Below are 22215 nucleotides of genomic sequence, written 5' to 3' on the forward strand. Positions count from 1 at the left end.
CTTCAGCACTGTGTAAATTGTATTTGTTCCACAGCAAAAGAAACATTTTAAGGCCCCAAGGTAGTCTGAAGGGGTAGAAAATGTTAGTTCATGATAACAAGGTTAGTGTTTTCATGAGTAATCCTTGGGGGAGAAGAATGTTTTCTGATAAGCAACAATTTGGTCTGACTGGCTGTCTTGTGCTTTGCGTGTACAGCAAACAGTAAGCCCAGCTGTTTCCAGTACATGGTAACCGTGGATTCTTTGCGGTGGTGTCTTGTGGGGGAATTTTGAGTTTTCCCTCAAAGTGAAGGAGGGAGGAAGTGACTGGAAGCTTTTCTGTTAAACAGAAGTATTGCCTCTTACTTGGACCTGAGAGGATGTGGCCTTAAATACCTCAGCCTGTTGTTGTGTTTGAGTGATGCTGCTGATTTCTGAAAAAATCCAAATGACACATCCTGAGAGAAGATGATAAAAACTGGGAAAAACTTCAGCTTTTAAAGATGTGTTTATATTGTAATACTGATTTTCTTTTTACCTCTGAAACATGCCCTCCATGCAGTAATAATTAAAAAGACTAAAACCAAAACTGAAACTAATAAAAACTAAACTGAAAGAAGTAAATTCACTCTGAAAAGTGAAACTGAACTAAATTAAAAACAAAAAGTCAAAATAAAACATAAAATAACTAATTAGGAAACCCCCCCAAAACAATAAGAACTCTGGTTTCGGTGTATATTTTCAGCATGTTCAGCTCTGGTGAATAGCGTTTGCAGTCTTTCTCAGGCACTGTGTTCTGGTTGCTGTTACCAGTAATTCCAGGGTAATGTGCATGTGTGTACTTGTGTCTCTCAGGGTGTGGCGGGCGCTGGACGTTCCCAGGACGATGCCATGGTAGACTACTTCTTCCAGCGGCAGCATGGCGAACAGCCCGGCAAACATCGCTGGCCCACTGGAGACAACATCCATGACAGCCAGGTGTGTGTGTGTGTGTGTGTGTGTGTGTGTGTGTGTGTGTGTGTGTTAATATTGCACAAGTGGCAACATACAGCAGAGACATTACAGGAATCAAATTTTCAGTCAGCAAAAGACTTTTGTTAGTGACCTGGTAACAGTGCCAAAGTTAAAGAGCTGCCACGGCTGCTATAACCTCTACAAAATGCCTTTGTGTAGATGAGTTAGTGACACAACCTGATCAACTGTCATGTTGTCTTGTGATGCAACATACATCATCTTTATTACACGGTGGCGTAACCATCGGTATCCTTGCATCTGTCCATTGCCAGCTATTTCTTTTTCCCCACAAATTCGTCCAACTCTTCCACGTTTGTGAAAGTTTCGGGGCGTTTTTTCATTTCACCCGATGCATCTCTCTGCACCATCTCTTCAGGGTCCTTAAACACGGTGTGGTGATAAGTATATGTGCTAAAAGGGAAATAATTTCCTTGTAACTAAAACTCTAAAGTAACTAACTCATCTACACGATGGGGTTTTGTTGAGGGTTTAGCAGCCGTGGCAGTTCTTTGAGTTGAAATGACAGATTTAATCTCCAGTTTTCTCAAAATGATCACTAATATATATCTATTTTCTTAACATGGTCCTGATAGTCCTTGATAAGTGTTAGCTGAATGGACAGTCTCATTTGCTTTGTGTTTGCAGGTGCGCTCCATGGACGAACTGAACCATGACTTCCAGGCTCTCGCTCTTGAGGGACGCGCTATGGGAGAGGTGAGACAAGAGTTGATGAATCAGGGTCACCTATTGTGAAGAAGATGATGACCTCAGCCAATAATGGAGCATTGAGTCTGGTTGCTCATGTTTGCACTTCTAAATTTAGGTTAAAATGAGTGCTTCTGACGAGGGCAGACGCCGTGGATCAACACTGCGACATTAAACCCGCCTGCCCTGTATTTTGTAGCTTGGGCATTTGGCTGAATAGAAACATGATGGATTACCGGGAGTGAGTCAAACTTGAATAGCAGGAAATCCAAGAGGAAAAAAAATAGAAATGGATCAGTTGCTTATGAGCTAAAAGCGGTGTTGGGTTGTATTTTTCAAGACTGAAAAGCTCTGAAAGCCGAGAAGAGATTGAGCAGAGATGCTTATTAATTCGAGCTCGTTGGACCGGCTGTTATTTGTTTTGTATTTTGCTCTCAGTAAGTCTGTTAATGTTGGGCCAGTGCCTGCAGTTAGTTTTGGCTTGCTTGATTACCGTTTTGTTGCTATACACTGTAATAGTTCAGTAGTGAGAGTGACTATTAAAAGCTTACAAAAATGACTCTGTAATCTTTGTTTTTTAACTATAAATGGATTTTTTTTGCCCCCTCTAGCCAGAAGATACACATCAGATTAGTTTTAGAAGTTTTTTTTACTGTGAAAAAAAGAAAACTATCACTGGGTGTAATAAAAACCGAGGAGAGATGAAGATAAACAACTGAACTGCTGATAAGGTGCAAGAATTTCTTTTGAATCCAAGCATGAAGCTGTTCCCAGCAGGAACACCGAGCTCCTGTTTGTTCCTCTACGCTAGTTTTTGTTGCTGCAGAAGCAGTTTATGTTTTTGATTGACTCATCCAGTTAGAATGACCTGTTCTTGTTTGTTTTTTCGGGGGGGGGGGGGGGGGGGGGGGGGGGGGGGGGTTCAGTCAAGGGTTGAAGTACAGATGTTGCTGGAAACACAAGAACAGACTGTTTGCAGCAACAACAAAAAGAAAAAAAGTTCGCCCATTTGTAGTCTTTGCCATCTACTCAGAGCTCTGCTTGTACAAACTTCCTGTTCTGTATGGATTGATTTTTAGTTTGCCTGTTCTCCCATCTGCCAGCAATATCTGTGTAACCTCATCATTTCTTTTGCCACCTGTTTCATTTCTTCATTGTCTTGTGTCTCTGCAGCAGCTGCTAACTGGTAAGAAGTTCTGGGAAACAGATGACTCTGGGAAGGATGGACCAAAGGGGATCTTCCTGGACCAGTGGAGGGACAGTGCATGGGGGGCTTCAGGTATTTGCCATCCTGGGATCTGTTTGTGCCATGGCTGTAGTGAGAAGGTTGGAGTGAATGCATTTTTTCCCCCCACTTAAGCACAAAAACGACCAAAACAATCACTGTCAGGTGTTTGTAAAATATATATTTAGTTTCCCGCCAGACTCAAAGGCTGACGTCAGAGTGAGATCTCTTGTGTTCTCCCAGATCATGTCGAGATCTGAGATTCTTGTTGTATCAAATTAACACAGTGTGGTTATTTCTGTAGACGGGATGACGAAAGAAATATTCCGGCTTTTTACAAGTCATCTGGCGCCGCTCGTACATCATGTCTGGACCAGGAAAAAATGCTGACGCGTGTTAGCTCATTTCTAGAGTGTTAAATACTCACTGGTTCATGAAAAAACGGGAAAAAATCCTTTTGTATTCTAATTTTTTATGAATTACAGTCATGTAAAAATGCTTTTCACATTACTCTTTGCAGTCTTGTGGAAAAAACAACAACTAAACAGACCTTCCATGAGAATTAAGTGTGTCAGGAACAGCTGGGTGCTGCTATTCAAATGCACTTAACAGATCAGTAACAAGTTTTGGCAGTTTGCTTGTCTGGAGGATTCACGTGTGTGTTTGCACAATCCTAGCAAATTCCCCACCCCCACTTACCACCACCACCACAACAATGCTCAAAGAAAGTAAAAAAAAAAGTTTGGCATGATTTGGAAGGGCTGCCAGGAGAAAGTCTCTCTAAAGCTTTGCAAATTTGCATCTGAACAAACCACAAGACTTCTGGATCAAAGTGTAGATGTTTGGCTGTAATGCACAGTGCCTGTTCAGCAAAAACAAAATGCAACAACAGGACAGTAATCCCAACTACAAAGGTAACTCTACAACAGAATGAGTGAGGTGGGGGAAAGGAATGAAGGCGTTGCAATGGCCCAAAGTTCAGACCTCAGCCTGATTGAAATGCTGTGACAGGACCTCAGGAGAGCGGTACAAACAAATGCCCACAAACCTCAATGAACTGAAGTGTGGGTGAAACCCCCCCCTCCCACAACGGTGTGAGAGACTTCGGGCGATTTCTGCTACAACCTTGTTAATCATAGTGTGCTTAGCTTTTTACAGGGCTGCGTAGAGTCCTGTGAAAACTGAAAACGCTTTCAGACAATATCCAATGAATAATTGAGTTGTAACACATTGATTTGATGTTTTTGATAAAGCTGATGAGTAAATGAAATGAGATAAATTAGTTAAAACTTTGAGCCTTTCCACATATGCACTTCAGTTTCTGTAGAATCAGCTCAGGAATATTTCTACAGATATTTTTCTCACATGTCACATGGCAGAATTTATGCACGCTATACCAGTGAATGTACTTCACTGTTAGCCATGCTATTCACACATCTACTCAATCCAGCATGGATGTCATGCAGGCTTTGTTTTAGGGTGCTAGTAGCTGTTGGATGAGCCGGTAATGTCCGATGTGACAGCATCAGAACATTTTCCCCGTACATTTATGTTAAGAGAGGTCTTGGAAAGTTCTGGTGCACGTGTGGGAATGACTGAATCAGATTTATTCGCAACACCAAAACTTCCTCAGAACATAAATAAAATGAAAAATACGGTAAATAAAAGTGATGTGCAGTATGTAATGAAACTGGAACCTTCCCCTTTGCCAGTGCTTGTTTCAGCATGTGGTTACATGCGCTCTGCTGTATGTGTGTGAGAAGCTGCCAACAGCACTGATTAAGTTACTGAAATCAGCCATAGTGCCTACACAGGCCCAACGTTGAGTTTAAGTTACTCAGATTTTGTGCGCTGTGTGTAAGTGGATTAAGATTATTTGATATTGCTGATATCCTAATTTCTTATGAAATGCTATCAATACATCAGGAGCTTTGTTATTCCGCCCAGCACATCTGTAACAGCTGAACATGTTGTTACTGCTCCGGATGATCATTTCTATTGAAAAATCTTCAAGCAATCTGTTTTGAAAGCTGCTACTTTTTGCTTGCACAGTTTGCTGAGTAAACGTGTCGTTCTCTGTTCCTCTCACGGCAGATCACTCGGTGTCTCAGCCAATCATGGTGTCCCGTCGGCCAGGGCAAGGTTTCCATGGCGGTGGTGAAGTCGGGGTGGGCTCTGTGATGTCTCCACGGTCCGAGAGTGGAGGGCTCGGGGTTAGCATGGTAGAGTACGTTCTGTCCTCCTCACCGGCTGACAAACTGGATTCCTGTCTTCGAAAAGGACCCTATGTAAGTGTCATTACTCAAACACTTCTGTTTCCTTGATCATGCTAACTGTAACTGCCACACACGCCCATTGTGTCATTTTCTCCCACTGATAACGTGTAGTTTTTGTCAGTGTCACTTTGTCCTTCCTGCGCCTTCCTCTGTGTGTACAGCAGAGGAGCAACACTGTACATCTGGTCTCATTGTATCATTTTCTCTCCATCACACAGGGTCAGAGGGATGGAGAGGTGGAGGAGGAAAAGAGGGAGAAGCCAAAGACGACCTTTGAGGGAGAGAAACTAAAAGAGCTAACGGAAGGTGAATCTGACGTGATCAGTGATGTCATCAACCCGAATGGGCTCCCTGTACAGAACGGCCTCGACGTGGACGTCAAAGAGTTTGGGTAAGAATCTGCGTGACACAAGAGGACACACACCCACACCTTAGAGAAATGATTGGTAGTCTTTAGATATTAACCGAACCTCTGCTCCATGCAGTCGCCCCCCGGGCAACATGCCGGCTCCCGGCCCAGAGGGTGATCTGCTGGGCGGTCCCGGGGGCGTAGGGCCTGAGGGTTTGACACCCCTGGGAGGTGGTGGAGGTCCCAAACCTCCTGAGGACTTTTCTGGCGTGGAACAAGGTGGTGTTACCATGGACCCCATGGAGTCGGTGATGGAGCCGCTTCAGTTTGACTACAATTCTCAGATGCCCATGGACTCTGCACCCACTGTGGGCTTATTTGATTACACTAACCAGCAGCAGGTAAGATCACCAGGCAGAGGAGTTATTTAGTGTGCGTCAACAGCGCTCAGCTCACCTATGGTTCACCTTTCTTCGTGCTGTTTGCAGCTGTTTCAGAGAAACAATGCCCTAGCAGTGCAGCAGTTAACAGCAGCCCAGCAACAGCAGTACGCACTGGCAGCCGCACAGCAGCCTCACATTGGTAAGTGTGTCTGTCTAAACTGCATGTCAGATGGTTGTATGGCTTCATGCACGCATTATCTTTGATGGTGTTGGTGTTGCAGATGCTCCCAAACTACCCAAAAACAAACAGTCACGTGCATTTCATGATGATTGGCCAGCTTCTTCTTCTGGTATATTTGTATTCGTAGCACAGGGTTTCCACTAATGTTTGCAAAGCTTGACCCCCTGGCTCGGTGTATAGGCTGGCTGCTTTTATTGTTTGTCTTTCAGTTTAAAATAAAATAATGCCTTAAAGATTGAGATTTGATTAGTAAATATGACATCCTTGCGAGTCTCTTAAGTAGTTATGCCATAGCTTCACAACAAGTCCTGTGATTTTCCTTCATGTATTATGTAAAGCCCTTTTGCCCTGGTCCACCTTTACCCTCCTTGTGTTTTCCAGGTCTGGCTCCAGCATTTGTGCCCAATCCTTACATCATCAGTGCTGCGCCGCCAGGGACAGACCCATACGCAGCGGGCCTAGCAGCAGCAGCTACACTCGGTGAGACGTTCTTCTTTTTAGACGCGCTGTCACCTCCATTTAGATTTCTGTTAAATGCAAAACAAAAATGTAATTTTCCCATGTTGATCCATAAATATGGACACTGTTGCCATATCTCAAAGCTACTTTGTGTATCTGTTTGTGTCTAGGTCCAGCAGTGATGCCCCCCCAGTACTACGGTGTGACCCCCTGGGGTGTCTATCCAGCCAACCTTTTCCAGCAGCAGGCTGCTGCAGCCAACAGTTCAGCCAATCAGCAAGCAGCAAGCCAGGGCCAGCAGAACCAACAGCAGGTCAGTTGGCTGTCCGACAAAAAACTGACACACGGGCTCCCACCGGCTCAAAATATTTCTGTGAGCGCTCGTCTCTCACGCCAGTTAAAAAGTGCATTTAGACAAAGACCTCTTCATTGATTATTAAATGATTATTAGCAAATCAGGGAACTGCTACTTGTTCTTCTCCCATTTGTGCTGTTGAGCTTTGTTTCTTATTCTACACGGAACAAATTCAGAATTTTGCTTTTCTTACTTTCTAAAGGTGATGCGTGCTGGAGGAAGTCAGCGACCTTTGACCCCTAGCCAAGGGCAACAGGGTCAGCAGAATGACCAGCTGGTGGCAGCAGCAGCAGTCAACTCAGCCCTCGCCTTTGGGCAGGGGTTAGCAGCAGGAGTACCCGGTGAGTGCAAAACTATAAACAGCTCAGTTATGCGTTACTGCCGCCTGTCATCTACATGAAAGACACATGTCAAAATCTTCTTTCTCAGGGTATCCAGTATTGGCGCCCGCAGCCTACTATGATCAGACAGGGGCCCTGGTGGTCAACACGGGAGCCAGGAGTGGCCCCGTCCGCCTCATGGCCCCCGCCTCCGTCATCATATCGCCTTCTGCAGCACAAGCAGGTAAACTGGCAGCTCACTTGGAGCGTGTGGTCAGAAGCCCGGCCTGCCTCTGTTGCAATAAATGAGACTGTCATGCACACAAAACAGCAGATTACAGATTGTGGCCTTTAACAGCATGTTCCAAATGTCCCATCTAACCAGAGCACGCAATTATGGGATTGTGACTATGTACTTTCAAGTCTGGACTTAGATTTGCACAAGGAGTTCCCATGAGGGAGGGTTACTGAGTTTTAAAAACCAAGGTTTACGTCACTGATGGAGGTGATTGAAAGCATTGTTAGGGAAGTAAAAGAAATCAATCTTACGATTATCTTCAACGACGCGTTTACTTAACAAAATATAAATTTTTTGTTGCTTTATGAGATGATTGACTTGGATTGTTTCCCGTCTCCAGTTGCTGCTGCAGCAGCCTCTGCTGGTGGTGCCAATGGCGGTCTTGGTGGCGGGGCTAACGGTCCTTTCCGTGCCATGACATCCCAGCAGCCTCAGCAGCAGGGTGGCCCCGGTGGCGCTCTGGGAGGAAGTTCCTTCTACGGATCCTCGTCCCTCAGCTCCTCTTCCCAGAGCTCCTCTCTGTTCTCACAAGGCTCTGCCCAGCCTGGACCAGGGTCTGCCTCCTTGGGCTTCAGCCAGCCAGCCTCATCCTCTCTCGGTGCCACTCTGGGGGCCACGCTGGGAGGGTTTGGCACTGCAGGTGGGAATGCACTCTTTCCACACGATATCTTTGGTTATCTTTTAAACCAAAGATATCGTTGGGTCTTTTAAAATAAATCTAAGTGACTTGCCAATCAATGTTCCCTCTAAGCTGCGTGCGTGCGCAATTGCACAGAGAATCTGCGTTGCGCATAGAAAAAAAATCTAACCTGGATTGAAATTAAAATGAATACTTTTAACAATTCTGTTTTGCAGTGTTAGTCAGTAATTGACTGGCTGCTCCTGTATGGGATTAGAACGATGCCACCTTATCCCATAGTCCAGCCAATGATGCGATTCACATTCATATATACGCAGCTAATCAACGTCGTTGACAGGCTATGACAGCGTCCTTATGTGCCGACACCGGTGTTTTAGCTAGCAAAGCAGCGTGGCTGATGTGGAGTGAAGCCACGTTAATGACAACGTGTACAACCATTGGAGATGTGAGCAGGACAGACGAACAATTGACGGAAAAAGTGGACTTTATACCAGTGTTTAAATTATGTTGATAGGCCACGTAAAACCAGAAATATGATAAAAATATATGCAATGTTTGGTTTTCTTCCTGAATACTATCGTTGTTTATATTTACTGCGGGAAGAAATGGTAAAAACTGTGTTTATAAGGAAAATGTTCGAAAGCCTGTGAGCAAAAACAAAACCAAAAAAACCCACCCTTTCCTATTGGTTGAAAAATGTAGCATGTCGATTAATCAAAAAACAATATGGCAACATGGCATTTAGTTGTTTAGGGGGGAAGTTTTAGGAGTGACAGCGGTGTTTTGAGATGTGAGAGATTTGTGACGTTTAGCGTGTTTGGAGTCTAAAGTTAGTGTGTTGTCTTGTGTAGTTAGTGTGTAGTGTAGTCAATAGTTTTGTTGTGTGTGTCAGAACAATGAGGCGACTGCTGAATGTTACAGGTGTTACAGGAGTGATACATCTCCTGTTGTCAGGCCTGCAGGTATCAGGCTGTTGTTCTCCTTTATAGTGGACAGAAATTATTTTTTGGAGTGGCACAAATAATTTGTGTGGCATCAAATTTGATGCAGAACACCTGATTGTTCTCCTAAATAGTTTGAAATGTTTATTTAAAAAACACCTTGGCTGCATTTTTAGGTAAACAGCTGCAAAAAACGTTGTTGTTTGCGTAACTCAGTTACTTTTTTAAATAAGTAACTATATAATTAATTGCCCAACACTGGTCATTATAGACTGTATTTTGCAGACAGAGAGTTACAGGACGCTCTCCCAGACCGCAGGCTCATACTCATAATACAAGTCAGAGCTTTATTTAAAAAAAAAAAAAAAAAAAAAAAAAAAGAGAGAGAGAGAAAGTTTTGGTTTTCAAAACTGGAGTTCAAGTTATTTTTACTTCCAATAGTGTTAACATGTGTTAACACTATTGGAAGACTAGTTAACAGGTCATGAACAAGATTTTTTTATATTTTCATTGTAAGTGGGCTAAAGCAGTTATTTAAAAGTAGTCTAACCTTAGGGGTGGGGGAAAAAATCGATACTGTGTAGTATGGTGATATTTTGTTTGCTAATAATGTATCAATACAGGGACAGCAGAAATCGATATTTTGTTACAAAAAAAGTTTTTGTGCTCTGACTTCAGAGCTTGTTGATCCTTTTTCTGAGCAAGAATCCTGACATTCCTTCACTGTCCAAATGTGTTTAACTTTTTTTTGGCAGCAATAAACATGACAGTTTACTTATTTTAATTTAAGACATGTTTTATTTTAGTTAAGTTTAAAACTTTTTTATTTAATGTAAAATTATATTTTGTTTTAATTTACTTTCAAATTCTTCAGTTGCTGAATGGGCTGCATAGTTTTTATAAATTTCATAGTTCAGAATAGCTATAATTGTACCAGATGGTTGCATTCAGTTAAGTTGGACTAGACTGTAATACAAACCGTTCAGTTTGTCAACAATAAAACTGACTGAAATGAGAGAAAGACTGAGTGTGAGACTTTGATATTAGATAAAATGAATATTGATAAAGTTTACCTTTATGTACAGAATCTGAATATCGCAAAATATTTTTAAAAATTGCAATAATATCGTATTGTGCGTTAAGTATTGTGATAATATCGTATCGTGGGATGTATGGTGATTCCCATCTCTATCTAACATAAATGTAAATGCTGTAATTTGATTATTTTAATAAACCATGTAACTTTGGATGGATTAGATGCTGGCGTGACCACAGTGCACACGTCTGCTGTTGCTCACAGTGGTCCAAGGGACCGCTCAGGGAGTTTGTGTGTTTGCTCAGACACATGAAAAATTAGAGGGAACGTTGTTGCCAATGTATAATGTAGCTGTGAGTAGTTAAACTGAATAACAGTTACTGATAAATACAAACAGATAACCCGATTAAATTCATATCTTTGTCTCCCTCTAGTGGCCAACTCGAGTGGTGGCAGTGGCTCAAGACGGGACTCATTGACAGGCAACAGCGATTTGTATAAACGCACACCTTCCAGCCTCACCCCGATTGGTCACGGAGGATTTTACAACGGCACCCTGGGCTTCAGTCCATCCCCTGGCCCTGTGGGCATGCCTTTACCCAACCAGGGGCCTTCCCATTCCCTCACACCTCCACCCTCCCTGTCCAATCACAGCTCCTCATCCAACCTCAATCTTGGTAAGCATCTTTTCTCTGGATGTTGGGTTAATTAGGAGTGCTGCTGGTTTATAATGATGTTTTATCAGTTGATGGTTTCTTTACTTAACTTACCAGAACTTTTTTTTTTTTTAAAGCTTTACAATAATGTAAACAAATATGCATCATTTAGAGTTTATTCTAGTAAAAGATGTGTCTGGCTTAATTGAGAAGCGGCTGTCGTTCAGTTTTCCAAACTAACAAATGGAGCTAAAGATTTGTACGGCACCATGTTTTGAGGAACTAATTATAAATTGTGTTGCAGTGTTTTGTTTTGCGTGATTGACAGTTGGCAGAGTGAATTTTAATGCAAATCAGTGTTGATGAAATGATAATCAAACAAACTGACAGCCAGGGCGAGGCTTCATTATGACTCGGATGGATTACCTAGCTGTGGCATATTCATTCACATGCATCAGATTTGTCATTCTGTACAGATTCAACCAATCAGAAAGGACTTTTTTGTTTTTTTCAAAGGAAGGAAACTTAAGCGTGCACTGACATGCTCAGCTAGACACGAGTTTATCTAAGAACACGGGTTTTTGAGTAGTAATATCCTCTACTGCTCAACTTTAAGGATTAATTCCATATATTTTCAGCTAATTCTGTGTCAGACAGGCTGAATGATGTTCATTGTATAACTTGCTTTTACTGTTGCAGTACCTATTGATACTTATTTGTGTGTCATATTCTCTTAATTTGACTTTGTGACAGTCCCCTTTCTCTCTGACGCCTCAGGAGGCCTGACCAATGGCAGTGGGCGTTTCATCTCCGCAGCTCCAGGAGCCGAGGCCAAGTACCGCAACGCCGCCAGCTCTGGCTCCTCCCTCTTTTCCCCCAGCAGCCAGCTCTTCCCATCATCACGGCTACGTTATGGCATGTCGGACGTGATGCCATCAGGCCGGAGCCGCCTGCTCGAGGACTTCAGGAACAACCGCTATCCCAACCTGCAGCTCCGAGACATCGCCGGCCACATCATGGAGTTCAGCCAGGATCAGCACGGCAGCAGGTACGTGTGGGCAGTTACCTCCAGGATAAAACAACACCTTTGAAGTACCCTGAAAGTCTGTCCCATGAGTAATTGCAGTCAGTTGGAGGCCCCAATAACTGCAGGTTAATAGGATACCACACTGTGCACGACAAGTATGTGACAGGGTGTGTTACTGTGAAACGTCAACTTTTAGGCGTACCACTAGTGCCAGTTAAGTTATAATGAAAAAGTAGAAACAAGTAAAGTCTGTCTGTGGCTGCGACTAATGATGTGCTGTACGATTAATATACCAGCCGCTTTAGCAGTTAATCGTTCGCAGTGGGTGTTTGTAGACTCTGAAGCCTCCAGACTGTTCATTTTGTATTACCAGCAGTTTAAACACACCAAATCATCGCTTGTGCTTGAATTTCAAGTAATAACTTGCAAATTTATCAGGCGATTGAGTCTATTTGTCTTTAGACACATTAACTTATACAGAGAATTTCTAGTAGACAGGACAATGAAGAGTGGAGAGAGAAGTGGGGCGAGGTTGTGGGTTTAGCACAGGGGGAGGTCACCTTCTCAGCCAGGTGAGCTGTAGCAGTGCCCATCGATAATTGTACTTGCATGGCAGGTTTATTTCTCACATATTGATCACTGACAGTTGATGTGTGACTGAAGAGTCCTTTTCAAGAGCAAAATTTACAAAGTGCTTTTCAATACAGAGTAATTAGAATTAAAATGGTATAAATCGATTAAAATAAATAAAGCCACGTCTGAAACGGTGCATCCTAAGCTTCTTTTAAAGTAAAGGTATTAACAGTGTCAACTTAGGTCACTGGATCTATGTACAGCCAACATGATTGTAGTGGTTCACTGATGTATGGAGACATTTGAACGTGTTGTGCTATGAAGTGATCACCAGATTTTTAAATTGAACCCTAAACTTTATGAGGAGCCAGTGTAAGGAAGACAAAACATGGGCCTTTTTAGAGGACCCTGTGAGATACAGTGGGGCAAAAAAGTATTTAGTCAGCCACCGATTGTGCAAGTTCCCCCACTTAAAATGATGACAGAGGTCAGTAATTTGCACCAGAGGTACACTTCAACTGTGAGAGACAGAATGTGGAAAAAAAAAAATCCATGAATTCACATGGTAGGATTTGTAAAGAATTTATTCGTAAATCAGGGTGGAAAATAAGTATTTGGTCAATAACAAAAATACAACTCAATACTTTGTAACATAACCTTTGTTGGCAATAACAGAGGTCAAACGTTTACTATAGGTCTTTACCAGGTTTGCACACACAGTAGCTGGTATTTTGGCCCATTCCTCCATGCAGATCTTCTCAAGAGCAGTGATGTTTTGGGGCTGTCGCCGAGCAACACGGACTTTCAACTCCCGCCACAGATTTTCTATGGGGTTGAGGTCTGGAGACTGGCTAGGCCACTCCAGGACTTTCAAATGCTTCTTACGGAGCCACTCCTTTGTTGCCCGGGCGGTGTGTTTTGGATCATTGTCATGTTGGAAGACCCAGCCTCGTTTCATCTTCAAAGTTCTCACTGATGGAAGGAGGTTTTGGCTCAAAATCTCACGATACTTGGCCCCATTCATTCTGTCCTTAACACGGATCAGTCGTCCTGTCCCCTTGGCAGAAAAACAGCCCCATAGCATGATGTTTCCACCCCCATGCTTCACAGTAGGTATGGTGTTCTTGGGATGCAACTCAGTATTCTTCTTCCTCCAAACACGACGAGTTGAGTTTATACCAAAAAGTTCTACTTTGGTTTCATCTGACCACATGACATTCTCCCAATCCTCTGCTGTATCATCCATGTGCTCTCTGGCAAACTTCAGACGGGCCTGGACATGCACTGGCTTCAGCAGAAGAACACGTCTGGCACTGCGGGATTTGATTCCCTGCCGTTGTAGTGTGTTACTGATGGTGACCTTTGTTACTTTGGTCCCAGCTCTCTGCAGGTCATTCACCAGGTCCCCCCGTGTGGTTCTGGGATCTTTGCTCACCGTTCTCATGATCATTTTGACCCCACGGGATGAGATCTTGCGTGGAGCCCCAGATCGAGGGAGATTATCAGTGGTCTTGTATGTCTTCCATTTTCTGATGATTGCTCCCACAGTTGATTTTTTCACACCAAGCTGCTTGCCTATTGTAGATTCACTCTTCCCAGTCTGGTGCAAGTCTACAATTCTTTTCCTGGTGTCCTTCGAAAGCTCTTTGGTCTTGGCCATGGCGGAGTTTGGAGTCTGACTGGTTGAGGCTGTGGACAGGTGTCTTTTATACAGATGATGAGGTCAAACAGGTGCCATTCATACAGGCAACGAGTGGGGGACAGAAAAGCTTCTTACAGAAGACGTTACAGGTCTGTGAGAGCCAGGGATTTTCCTTGTTTGAGGTGACCAAATACTTATTTTCCACCCTGATTTACGAATAAATTCTTTACAAATCCTACCATGTGAATTCATGGATTTTTTTTTCACATTCTGTCTCTCACAGTTGAAGTGTACCTCTGGTGCAAATTACTGACCTCTGTCATCATTTTAAGTGGGGGAACTTGCACAATCGGTGGCTGACTAAATACTTTTTTGCCCCACTGTATCTCATAGTAGCATTCATTTGTAGGCGATCCAGGGATGATTTGCTCATACAAAGAAATCATGAATTACAATAATCAAGGCGAAATGAAATAACTTTGCAAATCTGGACAGGTTTGCGATTAAGCTCTTTAATTTCATGCAGTAACCTCTATATTAAACATTGATACTGACAGAAAAGTGTTGTCACTGAACCATCACTGCCCGACACTGTGACGCAGTCCAGACATGTGCAGACTTTTCTGCCGAAGTCATCTGTGAACATATCAACATGCCCGATCTGCATGTCCCAGACAATTTCTTTCCACCATCTCAGTCTGTTTTATCTCTCTCCTCGCCGGGCATCCATCTCTTCACCTCACAGGCTGCTCGCTTCCTTCAGCTCCCTCTTTGGACCGTCTCCACTCCGACTGTCCCTCAGGTTAAAGAAACTGGAGCACTTCTCTCTCAGTTCTCTGTCTCAGGACATCTGTCTCGCTTTATTGCTCTGACGTGTTTGTTTTCATCTCCAGTTTCATCTAAACTTTGTAAATCCCCTTTATGCACTTGGCTGATTTTATGAGAAGAGTCTGTATTTTCTCATGAGGCTTGTATACATTGCAGACAGGAAAAAGAAAAAGGGGGGGGGGAACAGAACAAAAGATGTTTGTTGAACTTAATTTAAAAGATATACTTTTATTCATCCTCGTTCTCTTTTAAAGGTTTATCCAGTTGAAATTGGAGCGAGCCAGTTCAGCAGAGCGCCAGCTTGTCTTCAGCGAGATCCTGCAGGCGGCCTACCAGCTCATGGTGGATGTTTTTGGGAATTACGTCATCCAGAAGTTCTTTGAGGTGTGTGTGTGCAGTTGATGCTGTGCTGCGTGTGCCTTTGAAACGCCAACGTTAAATTTATGGGAAAGTCTCAGTCGATTATTCTTCAGAACCACGCCTAGCTTTAATAGCTTTTGTAGCCTGTCTGATTTTGCTTACATGTGTGGTGTTGCATATTGTCAAAAGGATTAGAGGCTCATTTTGTTTGTGCGTTTCAGTTTGGCAGCCTGGACCAGAAGCTGGCTCTCGCTGAGAGAATCCGAGGTCACGTGCTGTCTCTGGCCCTGCAGATGTACGGCTGCAGGGTCATTCAGAAAGCTCTGGAGTTCATCCCCTCGGATCAGCAGGTTATTGTAAGTACACTTGTGAGCGTGTAAACATGACCCTAAATAAATCTATCCTGTCACAACTCTGCTGCGCTTGGATTTCTGCTGAAGAGGGGGGGGGAGGGGGAAATATCCTAGTGTCCCAATTTGTTAGCACATCTATTATCCACGTGCTGATAATTCAGCTGTGAGTGAGAGCACATTGCTCATAGATAACACATTTCTATTTATACAGCAGAATGCAGCATCGATGAAGAGGTACGCTGGGCTTTTATGTTGGCGCTCCCTTGTGAAACAGCAGGCTCCTTGTATGCACTCTATCATCAGCGTTGAATGAAGCTAAAGACGCCACAGTTTATATGCAAATGTAAACTGGTGCTATTCAGATAAAGCTAGAGAAATATCAACAGGAAATAATTTAGTTTGAAGTCAGTGTTTTAGGATAGCGTCTCTCTGTGTGTATGTGAGGAAGTAAGTTATCCATCTTTGCTTAATAGACCCCAATAGATTCCTGCAGGGCATCTGTTAAAAGCCCAGTGTTATTTGTCTGGCTGTGAGCCGCAATGAAAAATGAAGGAGAGGCTGAAAAATGCCATCAGGCAATATTTGATTTCTCACAAACAATTACTGTCCGTCTCCTCACTCCGCCTCCCCTCTATCCCTCTCTTCTTCTTCTTCGTCTCTGCAGAGCGAGATGGTGCGGGAGCTGGATGGCCACGTGCTGAAGTGCGTAAAGGACCAGAACGGTAACCATGTGGTGCAGAAGTGTATCGAATGTGTCCAGCCTCACGCGCTGCACTTCATCATCGAAGCCTTTAAGGGACAGGTCGGTCTGCACAAAAAATTATTTCCACATTCAGTCACTGTAGCACGCCAGCGCATGGCTGACATCCACACACACTCACTGCTGCTGCCTGAAGGCAGCGAGCATATTGTCACCGCCAAAGCACATAGACACACATGCTCAGGCCTTTTTTTGTTTTTTCTTCTCAGGGACAGGGTATGTTGCCTTGGCAACAGAAACCTCAGCCCAGTGGCGACAGCCATCTTCTACCTTCCTACAAGCTAAATGTTACATTAGCATAAAGTGTTAAAATAAAGATTGTGTGTGTGTTCGTGCATCATCCTTTTGTTGTCTACACATGAAAGGTCTCGGTTTTGAGACTCGACTCGGCGCTCTGACAGTAAATGTTACCACCGTGTGAGTGTTTTGCTTCTCGAGCATTTGCATGTTGTGTAACGGCACGTCTCGTACCCGGTGGCTCAGATTTGTTTGTGTAGCTGAAAGCATGTCAGGAATCTGTGTTTCACCTTCCCTGCAGGGGTGGGCCGGGTATGCGAAAGTATGCCTCTGATAATTCCAGGCGCTTTGTACACCATAAGTGAAAACAGTTTGAGTTCATCTCACCTCACTAAGCTTGAATTGATATGCGATTGTGAGCGGAATGACTAAAAATGTGCAACTACACGCGTCTCTCAGGTCTTCGCCCTCTCCACTCACCCTTACGGCTGCCGAGTGATCCAGCGCATTCTCGAACACTGCCTCCCCGAGCAGACGCTGCCCATATTGGAGGAGCTCCATCAGCACACAGAGCAGCTAGTGCAGGTGAGGCACTCACCGCTGTCAGTCTTTGACTGCAGCTTTATATTTTTCAGGATAACGACACTTCAAGTTTGCTCAAAGAGGGGAAAAAAAGCTCCTCTCGGAGCCTCCAGATTTCTGAAGTTGGCTGTGTTTGATGTGACGTCAGAGGCACCAGCTGTCCTTCTCACGTTTTTAGTTAATGTGTCTGCGGTTTGTTTTATTTAGGACCAATATGGCAACTACGTGATCCAGCACGTTTTGGAGCACGGCAGAGCCGAGGATAAGAGTAAGATCGTGGCTGAGATCAGAGGCAATGTACTGGGACTCAGCCAGCACAAGTTTGCCAGGTAAACACCAACGCACGCACGCGCACACACACACACACACACACGTGCGCACGTTGTCAGCTCCATCTTTGTTTGAGAGGTTTTCCTTTGGTTTCTTCACACCTGCAATCAGATAAGGAACTTTTTCTGTGCCTGGGGGATGTTACGATATTTATGATAACATCTGTTACTCAGACACTTTGATCATGAACCAAACATGGTACAGCCTTTATATTTACACCATAGGCACACATTACAGAGTAGATGATCTAATGTGATTTTGGAGCTTCTTTAAGCTTTAAGTCACCTGCTGTTGTTTAAAATTCAGGCCAGAAATGATCAAATTGGGTTACAGGTACTTCATATGCAGAGATAGGCTTGTTGGTGTGGGAAAACATTTGCTTGTGTTCTCACTCCTCTATTCTTGTGGCTTTTATTAACACTGTCCCCCCTTCCTCCTCCTCCTTTCTCCAGCAATGTGGTTGAGAAGTGTGTGACCCATGCGTCACGGGCAGAACGGGCCGTACTGATAGATGAAGTGTGCAGCCTGACTGAGGGCCCCCACAGTGCCTTATACACCATGATGAAGGACCAGTACGCCAACTATGTGGTGCAGAAGATGATCGATGTGGCCGAGCCAACGCAGCGCAAAATCGTAATGCATAAGGTTGGTAAAGGGGCCAGAGGGGTCATCGTGTGTCCCGTCTAAATGTTGGGATAAAAGATGTGATTGTAATCCTCTTTTGTTCAATGTTTACTGCAGTCACTTATGGGGAAGTCGTGTGCATGTTGTTGTTGTTGTTGTTGTATAGCTTTGACATTTTCTGGATGAGGTGTTTTCGGGCGTTTAGAGCGATGGTCTGTGTTACAGTTGAAGGATAATCATTGAACATTTCAATTTTAGAGCAATCAAATGCAGTATCTGTGATTTAAAGGTTGGAAATAGTCATTTTTATTATGGTGTTGGTGTAAAGTTCAGCACATTCATTTATTCCCCAAACAGCCCGAAGCTCAAAGTGATTTAAGATGGTTTAATTCAGCTCATGAACAGGAATAAGAGGTGAATAAATTGAAGCTGTTCTCGGCTATAAAACCTATAAACCCGAGACTATTTGTTTCAGCTCGAGATGTCAAACCCTGGGGAAGCTTTTCAGTGGATCCTTAAAAAAAAAAAAGTCTTAAATTCAGCAGTGTGAATTTTTTTTTTAAGCAAATTGGATCACTAATGTGAACAAAACTATAATGAAACCAGCCGTCACTAAAACTGTGCAGGCGGATTGGATTGATGAGAGCTCATCCAGCTAATGCACTCTGTTGTTGTGTCCAAGTAGCAACTACCTCTAAAGCTATTAAGGTACAAATATGTCTGTTAACTTGACCTCCATCCATAATGGGAAAGAACATTTCAGTGAAGTTTGCATTAATGCGTACACTCACCGGACACTTCATTAGGTACATCTCACGAGTGCCATATTAGGCCCCTTTTCCCCTTCAGGGCTGCATTAATTCTTCGTGGCGTAGAATAAACAAGTGCTGGTGCTTCCATGTTGTTTACACTAGATTCTGACCCAACCATCCGAATGAAATCGAGACTCATCAGACCAGGCGGCATTTTTCCAGTCTTCTGTTGTCCAGTTTTGATGTGCTTGTACGAACTCTAGCCTCAGTTTCCTGTTCTTACTTGACAGGACTGACACAGTGCGCTCTACTGCATACCTGGTTGTAACAAGAGGTTATTTGAGTGACTGTTGCCTTCCTATCAGCTTAAAGCAGCCTGGCCATTCTCCTCTGACCTCTGACATCAACAAGGCACTTTCAGCAGAGAGCTGCTGCTCACTGGATATTTTCTCTGTAAACTTTAGAGATGCCAGCAGATGAGTTTCTAACACCAGCAAACATTTACATCACTTTTATTCTCCATTTAGATGCTCACTTTGAACTTTAGCAGCTCGCCTTGGCTGTGTCTACATGACTAAATCTATTCAGCCTTGCGATTGGCACTTGAACAGATGTGTCTAACAAAGTGTCAAGTGAGTGCAAATCAGAGGGCGAATTTAGAGAGCTAGCTTTTATTTATTCCTTTATTTATTAACTCTTCTAGTAATGTTTGCTCAGTCAGTTGATAGATGGCATCTATCAACCTCAGTTAATGTCAGCCTCGTCACTGATGTGAGGTCTGCATGCATGTAAGGGGAGCAGATTTGTATCAATTTTTGACTAATGTGTGTGTGTGTGTGTGCGCGTGTGCGCGTGTGTGCACAGATCCGGCCTCACATTTCCACGCTGAGGAAGTACACGTATGGAAAACACATCCTCGCCAAGCTCGAGAAGTACTACATGAAGAACGGCGTCGACCTGGGTCCTCTCTGCGGCCCTCCTAATGGCATCATGTAAACTGAACCCCCTCCCCCTCCTCCTCCCCCACCCCAAAATCATGTCTACCACCTCCCCACCCTTCAGCTCACCTTCCTCATGCCTTCATGTCTACCCCACCCACTCCCTCGTCTGACCCTTCAGAAAGCATCATGCCCACTTCACCCCACCGAATCCTCATAGAGGACATCGTGTACCCCTCCCACCACTGTTTCCATGACAACCCTTCGGGAGGAGCCTGTTGCTACAGGCAGCCTTAGTTGGTGGGTTGGGTTTTGTTTTTTTTTTCTTTTTTTTATGGTTGGATTTTTGGCACCCCTCCCCCCACTGGACTCCAGTCTGTAAACTGGGTGCAGTGGAAGGCAGCGACGGTGGCAGGAGGGGGTGGGGGTGAACACGGAGAGGTGAGACCCACTCTACTCACCCCACTCCTCCTTTTCTTCTTCTTTTTCCCTTTTTTGCTTCTGATAAACTCAAAAGATAAATAAATCTTTCACTTTTTGCTACTGCTGCATACACAATCCTAGAGCCCCCTCCTCCTCCTCTCATTCTAGCTATTTACCACTATGAGATGGAACGAGTATTTAATTTGTCTGACGTCCCCCGAATCATAGACAGACACACACACAGACACACACATGCGTGCGCGCCACCATCAGCTAACCAGCAGACAGATCATTTAGCATGGGAGATTCGTTTTCTGGTCTTGCTTCTATAAATATAACGTGTATACTTGGTGTAGACCTTTGCATATATATATAAATATATATATAAAACTTTGTAGTTTTTCTGGTTTTTGATGTTGAATCTGTATCTATAATGTATCCTAGTAGTGACCACATACTTCTGACTGTATAATTGTACATTTGTAAACCCTTGTAATGTAAAAGTGCTTTACCACCCTTTTTTGGTATGAGAAGAAGAAAAAAAAGAAAAAAAATCTCACTCTGGGGGACGAAAAAAAGGAAAAAAAAAACTGTGCATTTCAGTGTATATTCTCACCTCCTTGGTTGTGACATATGAGTTGTTGTATATTGTAAATTGTAATATCAAATTTTGTTTTGAAAAGCCCTTTCTATACAGCGTTGTACTTGTACAAAGATTCGCCACGCTTGGTTTTATCTTTATCTCGTCACTGCTTAACTTAAAGACGTCGATCTCCCGCCGACTCCCAATTGGACACGTTCGGATAGATTAGTGGTGTCTTCTGGTTTATGTTTTTTGTTTGTTTGTTGTTTTGGTGGGGAGGGGGGGGGACTTTTTGACCTTTTTTAAGATCTTTTTATAGGAATGCTTTACCCCATGAAATGTGTCATGTGTTTTGAGTACGCTGGCTGGGTGGGGGAAATAACTTTTACTCATTTAAACCCCCCTTCCCCTTCTCCCCCCAAACTCCTCAGTTACCCATGACTGTTTTCAGGGGTAAACGCGTGGATTGTACAGAGGAGACTCTTGTGTTTTTTGGCATTTTCTCTAGTGCTGTAAGTGCTGTATCATACTGTCCATGTCCTTTTGGGTGAGAGAGAGGCCGCCCGCCACAGCGCGGTGTACATTTGGAGCAGCCTTGTGTATATTTACTACGAGCACACCTGTAACCATATGTGTATAGTTAACAGAACCTGTGTATGCTTATTGCCTGGGCAACTATTTTTTGTAACTCCTGTTGTAGATTGTCTCTAAACAATTGTGTGATCTTTATTTTGAAACCAAACTGAACAAAAAAAAAAAATCTTTGAAAATTTACCCGCCTCCGCTGTGCTTCATTGTGTGTCTGGTACTCTCGTTATGTTGAATCGAGAAACTGGATCCTCTGTGCCGTAGCGTGTGTTCGATGTCTTCCGAATGGATACGGCTGCAATTACACAGCAAGAGTCAAGAGAGGGGGAGCAGGGCGCTTGGTCCTGATGCTCCACTTTCTCCCATAAATGTGGCTGATTAATGAGGCTGGCACCTTAATAGGGCGTCGCAAGGACTGACAAACCAACGGTGCTGAATGGGATGTAAGTAATGTGTACCAAAAACTGCCTCTATTATTTTTGACTCCCTGCTCTGTTTATGCTCATTATGTGATCGCAATGGGAAGAGCATGAGTGAAAACCGTCCTACGGTCAGTGGAGAAGAAGTCCTAATTTACTGATAATCAGCCTGCACTGCAGTGTTGAACAGGCCTCAGTAAGAACACATCCATCTTGTGGTCCTCCAGTGCTGTCATTCAAACAGACTGCAATATATTGTCAAGAGTATTCAGTCACCCATTCAAATTGTAGGATTCAGGTGTATAAAATCAAGCACCTG

The 22215-nt window shown here is 43.6% G+C and overlaps 1 protein-coding gene across 5 annotated transcripts in view; it reads left to right on the top strand.

Annotated features, from left to right (window-relative positions):
- pum1 (pumilio RNA-binding family member 1) overlaps positions 1-21663 on the top strand; it is a 30575-nt gene extending 8912 nt beyond the window's left edge. Inside the window, exons 3-23 of one of the 5 annotated variants that reach the window (XM_085148611.1) lie at positions 835-957; positions 1639-1707; positions 2872-2977; positions 5018-5211; positions 5418-5590; positions 5685-5949; positions 6037-6130; positions 6554-6652; positions 6802-6944; positions 7189-7327; positions 7416-7550; positions 7945-8244; positions 10656-10898; positions 11631-11925; positions 15202-15331; positions 15529-15663; positions 16325-16462; positions 17117-17242; positions 17447-17568; positions 18022-18214; positions 19810-21663. In XM_085148611.1, coding sequence (XP_085004737.1) covers positions 835-957; positions 1639-1707; positions 2872-2977; positions 5018-5211; positions 5418-5590; positions 5685-5949; positions 6037-6130; positions 6554-6652; positions 6802-6944; positions 7189-7327; positions 7416-7550; positions 7945-8244; positions 10656-10898; positions 11631-11925; positions 15202-15331; positions 15529-15663; positions 16325-16462; positions 17117-17242; positions 17447-17568; positions 18022-18214; positions 19810-19941 — 3354 coding nt within the window. In that variant the 3' untranslated portion in view covers positions 19942-21663. The remainder of the gene's footprint in view (positions 1-834; positions 958-1638; positions 1708-2871; positions 2978-5017; positions 5212-5417; positions 5591-5684; positions 5950-6036; positions 6131-6553; positions 6653-6801; positions 6945-7188; positions 7328-7415; positions 7551-7944; positions 8245-10655; positions 10899-11630; positions 11926-15201; positions 15332-15528; positions 15664-16324; positions 16463-17116; positions 17243-17446; positions 17569-18021; positions 18215-19809) is intronic. The other 4 variants (XM_085148613.1, XM_085148614.1, XM_085148612.1 and 1 more) reach the window with 4 other exon arrangements.
- The last annotated feature ends 552 nt before the right edge of the window (positions 21664-22215 follow it).

The sequence above is a fragment of the Neolamprologus multifasciatus genome, chromosome 22 (genome assembly GCF_963576455.1).
Source record: "Neolamprologus multifasciatus chromosome 22, fNeoMul1.2, whole genome shotgun sequence".
NCBI lineage: Eukaryota > Metazoa > Chordata > Actinopteri > Cichliformes > Cichlidae > Neolamprologus > Neolamprologus multifasciatus.